The following is a 9,890-nucleotide window of genomic DNA, read 5'->3' as shown; positions in this document are numbered from 1 at the left end:
AGGAATGATACCTAGTAAGACAATGTTACCGTCACACAATAAAATGACCATAAAAACACAGAAATCAACAGCATTGTGGGTGAAAAAACCCCACCCCCACACTGTCTGCAAAAGCCTTCGTAATTCCTTGAACAAACACAGCTGTCGGCGAGGAATCGCAGACCGAGTACGTAAGAGAAAAAGAGCAGAGCGGAAAAACGAGCTCAAGACTTTGTCTGTTTTATTGTTTGTCAGTGTTTCAAAAGACAAGCTTCTTTTTGTAGATTTCTGTCGTACAAACAATAACAAACAATCGTACAAACAATACGAGAATGTCTCCAAACACAGAATGTCGTCTAACAGTGTGAAAACAGATTGTACCGAATGTCGCGAGAGAAAACGAGTTAAAGGTCCGAACGCAAGAACCACAGCGAGAGAGCAAGCAGTCGAGAACAGTTCAAAGGTCAAAGCATATTCACAGCACAGTAGTTAAGAAGCATTTTTCAGTTCAACTTGGTTTAAAACACATCCAGACACATCAACCGGTCCCTTGATGGCAAGTATCTATTCTATACACGGTCTCTATTTTCAGATATTAAAAACGATATTTCAGCTAACCGAATGTTTCTGTAAATCAACAGGCACCATTACATGTCCAAGCACATTTGCGTCGAGATGAACGTTTGCACTGAAAGGCGTGAAGCGTATAATTTAGTTTTCAGCATTTTTCTCTGTCACTTTAATATTAAGAAACCGATATTTTTTTAGTTTGATTCCCCCGAAAGGGACGAACACACTGTCGGTTTATCAAAACAATGCTCTGTTTGAGCATCCGGTGAGGGTTGCCAGGTTTTCTCAACAAAAAAAAACTGAAAGAGGAAAACCACGGACTTGGCAACACTCCATGTGACCAGCCTTACGTAGTAACAGTGGCTCAACCAATGGCGTGACTTTGGGGGCGGGTCTATTTGTTTGTTCACCAATTACAGACTGGGAGAGCGTATCGTCTGAATTTGCCGATATCATTATTTGTATTGTTTTTTTTTACATTTTACTTGCATAAATCCACCCACAAATGCCGATGTGTCACAGAATCCTATCCCCCTTACTCCATAAAGTTATTCCTTTTACTATAATTCATTGCCTGTTTAAAAATCATTTACCGTCTTAATCATTAAAAGGTTAATTAACATCCTTTAATTTTGCATATTTCATTACTGAAGTTAAAAACTGTCATATTAATTCCCTTTCTCTGTTAGCCTTTAGTTAGCATGCTAACAGCTTAGCCTGCTAACTTAGCATAGAGCTAACTGCTGAAGTAAAGTCCTGCACCTGAAAGAGTTTTTCTTAGGATGTCAGTTGCATCGCTTCACCGTCATCCTCTCCCATGGCCTCATGGGATAGTAAAGCGTCCATCAGATGCGCACTTCAGTTACTAGGACGTCATCTGGGTACTGTTTTAGAAGTACGATGAATTTGGACATACCATTTAGCTCACATACTATAAAGTATGGAAGTAGGTATGCCAAATTTTTCAGGGATTAGAAAGGGAGACAGGATTCTGAAGGCTTACTCTTCGATCTGGGATCATCTGAACCAAACGTGGGCAAAAGAAATTGACAACACAGAGCAGATGTCTTCTGCGGTCATGCATTTTTACATGATGGAATCAGGTGGCTAAAATAAGGAAGCATGCTTGCTAACGCAGACGGGCACTTTGCCTTGGTGTGCCAGCGAGTAAACGCATGCTTCTACAGACAGACTGCTCTAGACAAGCATTTCTCTTTAAAAATTACATGACAGTCATTTGGGAGTTTGGCAATACAAGTACAAATATATAAAACAGACGGTTGCTATAAGTTCTATAAATAATTTTGAATAGCTGACATCTCTTTAAAACTTTAAAGGGGTCAAAACACCCGTTTCATTATCACATGAGGGTAGTCCGATGTGTTTTTGAAATGTGAAAGAAAAAAAAAGTCTAGTTAGCTAAACGTAAAGGCCTTGTTTTTCTTTACCGAACGAGAAAATTTACATGGATACAGATTTCCGTATTCCAGTTATCATTGCACTAATCCTCAGGACGGAACATAAATTAAAAAGCACAATAAACAACATTTACATGAGGCAAAATAACACATAAAAAAGAAAAGAACTCAGTCGTAAAAAAAAATACTGTCGGTAGGAAAAGTGCGAACAGTCATTTTGCACATGATGACTCGATAACCACTCGGAAATGCTGTTTTGAATTGCTAACGAATTCAAATTCGTTGAAACTAATTAGATCAGGCCGCTAATCGGTTGCATTTGACGTCACATTTGAACGATACACAATTCAAAACAGCGGCGCCCTAGCCGTCGCGTACCGTAAATAGCCATTCCGTTTCAATATTTTGTGTTAACCACATACATACGAACACAACGTGTAAACTAATCGGTCAGGTGGGGAAGGGGGTCGAAGAGAGCACTCGATCCTTGCTAAAGCTATTCCTGTTAAGGGCTACAAACTTAGTAGGTAGTTCTCCTCACAGTCACCGCTCAAGAGCGCCCCCTAGCATTCGTCAATGGTGAGGCAGATAAACTCCTGAATACACTTTCTATACTGCTGCTCTGTGGGGCTGCTGCTGGGGTATTGACCTGGTTGTCCGAAGGGTCCGTCCGCTTCTCGCATTTCCTCGTTCATCCGGGCTAACCGCAATCTGACCGAGAGAGAGAACGAGAACGTTGGCTTTCACGCTCAGTGGGAGAATCTACAAAGCATGATGTAGAAGTCGTTGACTCACAGTGTGACGATGTCTGCGTTGGCTGCCTGAACGGCGATATTGAGAGGGTCCTGCCCGTCCTCGTCGACCTCCGCCTGAGAGGCTCCTCGCTTCAGGAACAAACACACCTGTCTGTGAACGCATGCGTAGAGTACACAAAGGGTTAAACGATAGGTTGTTTGGAGGTAGATCTGTGTATTACTACGGTATGCACATATTAGCCGCACAGACAATGCAGTTTGATCTTGGAATGTTGCTAAGCTAACAACAAAGTACTCAGAACACAGATAAACACAGACAATCCCTCACAAATTTTAAGAAAGAGTCCTGTTATTTATAGGGTGATGTCCTCTTTCCCCCAGAGCCTGATCACTAGGGTTACGTCTATTTTTTAGTTGAATCACCACGGAACGCACAGGATACATCCATACTGCGCTCAAAATTCGATCGGAAGGAGGTACCTCCGTAGACAGGACGTGAAACAGAATTTGGATTCGAATGTGCCTTGCCATCTGCCTCCGAAATCAGCATTTTAGAGCTTTCGGACGCAGCCTGGGATTCAGAACAGAACGTTTGAGCGATGTTTGCCACAGCTGTCAGTCATTTCTTACCCCGTGTGACCCAGACACGTGGCATGGTGCAGAGGTGCCCGTCCTCGTATGTCCCTCTGATTGACATCTGCTCCATTCTGCAGCAGGAACTCACAGGCTATCAGAGAGCCCTATAGGAAAGAGAAAGAAATCAAACAGTAAAGTAAACACCAAATTGACCCTAATATTTCCGTGTTCAGAGCAGATCTGTGTGTTGCTCAGCAACCGCTTTTTTGCAATCTCCTTATTTTAAAAAACCTTGCTACATACATATATAGAATAACTGTTATAAACGCAATAACCCTGTGAAGTCATAGTTTATAGAGAGTTTATACCATCTAAGGGGTTTTTAGGCATAGACATGTATAGATGCCCCATTAGACGTGTCTGCGTTCTTGGATCAGTCCATTTGTAATCATTCACCATACTGTAGGTTTGCAGACCATCGGCTTTGCAGGATTGTGCCATCTTTTGCATATTCATTGATTATGGCTTCACGCTTCACTGCTCCACGTCATGCCTAACAACGTTCCTTAACCCGTTAACCAGAGCTTCTTGGGGCTAATTTCTTGGAGTCCATTTTGCAAGAAAATGCATTTTTAGTTTTTGTAGTTCATACTTGGCACTTTTTGGGAACATTTTTTCAAATTCATAGCAATTTATGACTGAAAATGTCTTCAAGGTAACCCTACAGCAGATTTTATTCAGTCTCACCCCTGCGACAGCTTGTATTAACGGACTCTTGCTTTGGTCCTCCTCACTGACGGAGTTAACATCTGCACCGTGCGCGAGCGCCTCCGCCATGACCGGTATGTTCCTGGCCCGTGATGCCTTATGAAGCAGCGCATTTGGGTCAAGCTCCCGGCCGTCCTCTGGATCCGACGCTTCTTGCTCGATATCCACCTCCCCGCTGGACTCATCCGAGTCCTCACACCCTGCAATTAAACGAAGACAGGGGAAACGTTGAAGAGGATAAACACAACAGAGAGGTATACCAAAGATGGGCGTCTTCTCACCTTCCTCAGTGACGCTGTCCACCACTGAGCCGAAAACGAGTATGTCCGTGCTGCCGTCAGTACTGCCGCCGAGACCGCTGTCACTGCTTAGACCTGCGGGGCCAATGGGTGCCAAGCGAGGGACACGTTACTCCCACCAATTACTTTCTCGATCATTCAAAATTTGTTTGCAAAAGGCAGTTCTGTAGACCAATGTTCCTGTAGCCGCTCTCAAAATTAGAGCTGCCCCCAAATAGCTGACTAACTGTTATTTGACCAGAAGACAGAAATGAAAGGGTTTATTGATAAATGTACTATTAGTCGACCAGAAAAATGTCTAGCTGAGGGCAGCCCTACTCAGGTCTTATTAGAAACTTACTGCGAGGCCCTGAGCCAGTGTCGAAGTAAGAGAAGAGCGAATCAAGTTCGTCGGGACAAAACAAAGATTCTCTCCGAACTTTGCAGCTGCTGCAGCTGAAGATGACAAACAGAGAAGAACACCATGTCAACTTCTCACCGTGTCCAACACTCATAATGCATTCAAGATCTGCATTTTCACATTTCATGTTCTTTAAAATCATGATTTTTATCAAGTCATAACTTCATTTGTAATTTAAATATTACTGTATCTGAATATAACTGGCATTTCCTCTGAATTTAAATTCTGAGTTTGAAATATATAATTAGAAAACATAATTTTAATTAAAAAAAACAGTCAGTTACTTACATATTCATGACAAAACGACATCAAAACATCATAAATATTTCTCCAAGAAGTTTTCAAATGCCATAAATTCTTTTTACTTGCAGAAATTTTAACTTTCAGATCACAAAAGTGATCAATTTTTCATGCTGCATTGGCTCATCGATAGGTGCACTAATGTCCCAAATATGTGTGAGATATGGGGAAAGGCTAAATGCATTTTACAAAAAGCATCAAAATGGCCCTGCATAAGGGGCTAACTCAGAAAGCAATAGAAGAAATGCTTTCAGAAATGAGCAAGCAAGTACCAGCGGAGAGATTGGCTGGCGACATGATGCCGGCGTCGTGCCTGTATTTCCTGCGGGTTTTAGGGGCTCTGATGGAGCTGTTGTGTCTCCTGCACTTCTTCACGCTCCAGTGATGTGATTTTCTGCTCCCCTCCACCAGACCCTCGGAGCCACACATCTTCTTCAGAAACTTCCTCTCCACATATTTCGCTTTGATCCACGATTCTTTCTCCTGCCTAAATAAAACATCAGAAGCACAAATGGGAGCTTCTACGAGTGAAACATTCACCATTTGAAAATATAACGACATCAAAAAGAAGAAAAAATAATCTTTGGCTATTGATATACTGCGCATAAGGCAGAAACTTGGCCGCATACTGACCTTGAGCTGCTGGGACCAGGTTTCTTAAGTCTCTGTTCCTCACACGCACCTTCATAAATCTGGTTGATGACAGTGTTGCCAAGCTCACACATTAACTGCAGAGAAAACAGTCATAAAGCATTATTTTACCAATAACACTAAAAATATTATTACATAAAATCAGTATTAAAACATTTCGATTTGGTGAGTGCAAACATTAGTTAAATGCATTGTGTTATTCGTTTAAGTAAACTTCTACAAATGCATATTCAATGCAAAAATAATGTCCACAGCTTTTCAGCACATCTTTAGTAAAAACCTGACAGTATTAGTTTTATGGTGCCAAAAGGTTGTTTGCGCTGATGCAAACTGGCTCTTAGTTCTATAAAAATTAATGCATAAAAAAAAAATTAATAATTACAATGAATGATATTTTAATATTAGTTTAATGAGAAATCAGGGGGTAAATGTGCTTAATAACTTATTAATGAATGTCAAAAAACATGGCAGGCAATCGTACATTTTCGATTTTTTCTTATTTTGTTGGTGAAATATGACGTTAATATAATCTTAACAGGTTTGTGAGATTCACCCATTTAGTTCTCACTGAGATCTTACCTTCATAAGCTCTGGCTCCCATGTGTCGAGCGTTAAAGAGCGAACTTTAGAGCAATGGACGCCCAGGCTCCTGCAAAGACGGAACACAGATCAGAAATGTAACCAAAATTCATGTTGAAGATGGCATTGTTCTGATTTCGGCACACTTTCTTCCGTTGCATTATCTGATTGCAAAATGAATGAGGCCTAGCATTGACAGGACACGTTAGGAACAGCCTCCAGAATCACAGAATCATCATCTGCAGCCCCTGCTGTGTCTGAGCACATCAAATCTAATGCCTCTGTGTATTATGGGGCTCCTGTCTTGTGTTCAGTCGCAGACGCCCATCTCCGAGGAGGCAAGAGAGATTTAATCTGATTAGCAGGCTGGCGCAGGTAATCTGCAGAGGAACTGATGGAGCAGAAAAGGTGCTTCACCCTGAGGCTGTGACGTGGTGTTTACGTGAGCGTCGTATGGATGAGGGCCTGCTTTCACGTGAAGCCATTCTGCTGTTGGGTTCAATCTGTCATGAGTGATGCAGCTGGGATAAATCTGACGCAGGTGCTTTAAGGCCTGTCTATATCTTCAGTCCAATCAGTAAGGAAGCAGATGGCTTCTCAGATGTTTAGAGAATCTTTATGTTAGATAAAGTAAAATGAGAATGGCTTTTTTTTACTGCTTTGTAGTATTGAGATCAAAGCACAAACAATGTAAACATACTTTATGCATGTTATTTTTGTTTTCTTTGTGCGCAAAACGTATTCGCGTGGCTTTGTAAAATTATGGTTGAACCACTGTTGTCACATGGATTATTTTACTGATGTCCTTGCTATATTTCTGAGCCTTGATCACGTTGTTGTTTACAGAGACAGAAAGCTCTCAGTTTCCATCAAAAATATGTTAAAGGCGCAATATGCAAGTTTTTGCCGCTAGAGGTCGCATTTTCGAAATGAGGTGAAGCTCAATGATGTTCATTGAACGTCGGGACGTGTCGTTTTCACAAATCATGCTTGCAGAAGCAAAAGCTAATTTATATCTATTTAATCACATGTACATGACTGTTACTTGCGCAATAATTAATATATATTTTCTCACCTGTCCATCAAAACACAAGGGAGGGCGGAGTCTCTTTAGTTCGAGGTATTCGCGAAACTCTCTCCATTTTGGAAACGCCACGCCAGTATTTATTCAACTTTTATTTCTGTTTGTTCCAATACCTTCTTGTCTCCATTGGTTTAAGTCTACATTTTTTGCGATTTTCCGTAATTTGCAAAGTGTAATCGTGATCCATGATTACTGAAATGCACTCGCATTTGTCCAAGTGAGTTGCCGTAGGATGGCATGGATATTGCATCATCGATAGGTGACAATGACCAGGGACGGATATAGTGTAAATTAAATTGGAAATTGCGCAAATACAATTAACGAGGAGGTAAATGTTTTGTTTCAGTCTATTGAATTTTGTGAATTTTCTTAAACTGGAAATGCCGCTCAGAAACGTAAAATGCAGTATGCTCATGGTGGACAACTTCAATCCTAACAGCGTCCTCTCACCTGTGAATGCCAGAGCACTCGATGCAGAGCAGGATGCCGAGGTTGATGCTGGCCCAGCGAGGGTCGGCCTGGCCACAGTCGCAGCAGATCTCGTTCCCTGGCAGGGACTGGACCCGCTGGAGGATACTGTCTCCCTTGACTATACGCTCCCGAGGCTCGCTGGCAGAGTCAATACTGCTTGTGGAGGGAGACGCTGTCCTGTCCAAACGCTGTGGAATCAAGAGTTTGTGCTTTTAACTATGACATTCAAACTACGTCAAGTGCAATTTATGTAATGGGTCAATGGTATGGTCTCTATCTATGTCATGTGGTGCAACCAACATATAGGGAAAAATAAAGAAAATTATACCATGACTGCGTGTAAAAGTCAATAAACCTCTTTTTAATAGTTTGATCTAGTTATGAAGTCCTGTCATGTGGTACAACCAACAGGAGAAAAAAAAACCCACAAGAAAATTGCTTATGACTGTGTCAAGGCCAATAAGCCTCGAGTTAGTTTAGCTAAATCTCTCTGATTTCTAAATTAACACAAACAAAAACTTTAACTTGTATAACTTTTTTGGGAAATATTGATTAACGATTACGTTGAAATGTAAGGAAAATTATACCTTTTACTGTACTTAGTTACAAAACATAACGGAGCAATAATAAATGTAAACTTCCTTCAAAACAGTACTTAAAAAAATGAAACCTATCTTTCCCAAAAATTTATTTTTACTATTTCTAGACACATTTATCCCTCATTAACCAAAATAATCCAATTTCTAAACTTCCAAATAACTTTTCACCACTTTACATGGCATTACTACGCACCTTGTTTTAATGTGACAGAGTAGTTGGACTGACCTCAATGTAATAGTTCTCAGAAATTTCCCTGTAGGCAGAAGCAATGCTCGCCTGAACTGCTTGAATCCAGGCTTGACGGAGCTTCTCAGATTCAGCCTGCAGCATGCAGCTCCTGATAGGGGTTGATCTGACATTAGATAATGTACACACACACACACACACACACACGTCACGCAGTACTCACTTTGTAGGTGACACCACTTCAAAACAGAACCTTCTCTCAATGTCCTCGCATGGTTTCACAGAGCAAAGCCGCAGGTCTTCAACAACCACAGTCAAAGCATCCTACAGCAGACAGCAGATTACAGCGTCGGTTCACAATAACCATTGGCAGCACTTGCAAAGTTCATATCTGTTCATATTCATACCGCTTACCTTTAGTCGTTTCTGATACACTAATTGACTGTTCTGTATTGAAAACCATCGCCTGGTAGGAGAAGAAAACAAACTCGATATCAGATTTCGTCCACGAACTGAAAGATGTACAAACAGCCGAGCCTGTTCTTACCTGTTCCATGTCTTGAAAGCATTGCTTGCCCTCTTGAAAAGGTAGCCCTCCATCACCACACCATTAGGAGCATCAACGTTGAATTCCACTTTGGAGTCATCGTATGCAAAATCCTGTCATGCAAAAAACAGAGTAGCTCTAATTGATTTGCGCAGGTCCGTTTCTCTCTCACCCTTCAGTCAGTACTGAGGACCCTTATTGTTCTGTTAAGTCTTCTCCGAGACAGACAAAAGACAAAACTTAATCCCTATCAGTCAAAACATAATCCTCATGACCACAGCAGCCAATCCCATCCCTCTCATTTCAATCAATAATGACCGGCACCTCCCGTAGTACTGCTACATACATACATACATATATATACACACATATATACACACACACACACACACACATATATATATATAAACAAACCGAGCTGAGATTGAGCCGTTAGAAGAGTTTTCTAAAAGCTGAATGAATCATTCTCCTCCAACATGAATGACATTGACATTCCAGCGGCTGTTTTGAGTTTTGCGCTCTAGCCACAAACACGCACATTAAAAACACACACGGAGACAACAAATACAACTCACTCAGTCATGCTTCAGAACCAATCATCATCAAAATTATATAAAAGAAATCCAAAGGACACGAAAAGAGGCCACTTCCCATCTTCTGAACAAGCTCAACAAGAGAAATAATTGCAGATAAAGATATCTATGCAG

The 9,890-nt window shown here is 41.1% G+C and overlaps 1 protein-coding gene across 2 annotated transcripts in view; it reads right to left on the bottom strand.

The window, feature by feature from the left end:
• Positions 1-203: 203 nt before the first annotated feature.
• The window catches only part of acap3b (ArfGAP with coiled-coil, ankyrin repeat and PH domains 3b), a 55,774-nt gene continuing 46,087 nt past the window's right edge, over positions 204-9,890 (bottom strand). Inside the window, exons 11-24 of one of the 2 annotated variants that reach the window (XM_043252381.1) lie at positions 9,184-9,296; positions 9,051-9,102; positions 8,860-8,960; positions 8,676-8,787; positions 7,830-8,038; positions 6,296-6,365; positions 5,699-5,793; positions 5,328-5,552; positions 4,706-4,791; positions 4,348-4,440; positions 4,046-4,266; positions 3,353-3,462; positions 2,763-2,873; positions 204-2,678 (exon numbers count right to left, since the gene is read on the bottom strand). In XM_043252381.1, the coding sequence (XP_043108316.1) occupies positions 2,531-2,678; positions 2,763-2,873; positions 3,353-3,462; positions 4,046-4,266; positions 4,348-4,440; positions 4,706-4,791; positions 5,328-5,552; positions 5,699-5,793; positions 6,296-6,365; positions 7,830-8,038; positions 8,676-8,787; positions 8,860-8,960; positions 9,051-9,102; positions 9,184-9,296 (1,746 nt within the window). In that variant the 3' untranslated portion in view covers positions 204-2,530. Of the gene's footprint in view, positions 2,679-2,762; positions 2,874-3,352; positions 3,463-4,045; positions 4,267-4,347; positions 4,441-4,705; positions 4,801-5,327; positions 5,553-5,698; positions 5,794-6,295; positions 6,366-7,829; positions 8,039-8,675; positions 8,788-8,859; positions 8,961-9,050; positions 9,103-9,183; positions 9,297-9,890 lie in introns of those variants that run through there. The other variant, XM_043252380.1, reaches the window with a different exon arrangement.

This window comes from Puntigrus tetrazona, chromosome 11, assembly GCF_018831695.1.
Source record: "Puntigrus tetrazona isolate hp1 chromosome 11, ASM1883169v1, whole genome shotgun sequence".
NCBI lineage: Eukaryota > Metazoa > Chordata > Actinopteri > Cypriniformes > Cyprinidae > Puntigrus > Puntigrus tetrazona.
The sequence above is the reverse complement of the archived record's forward strand: the minus strand, read 5'-3'. Positions and strand labels throughout refer to the sequence as shown.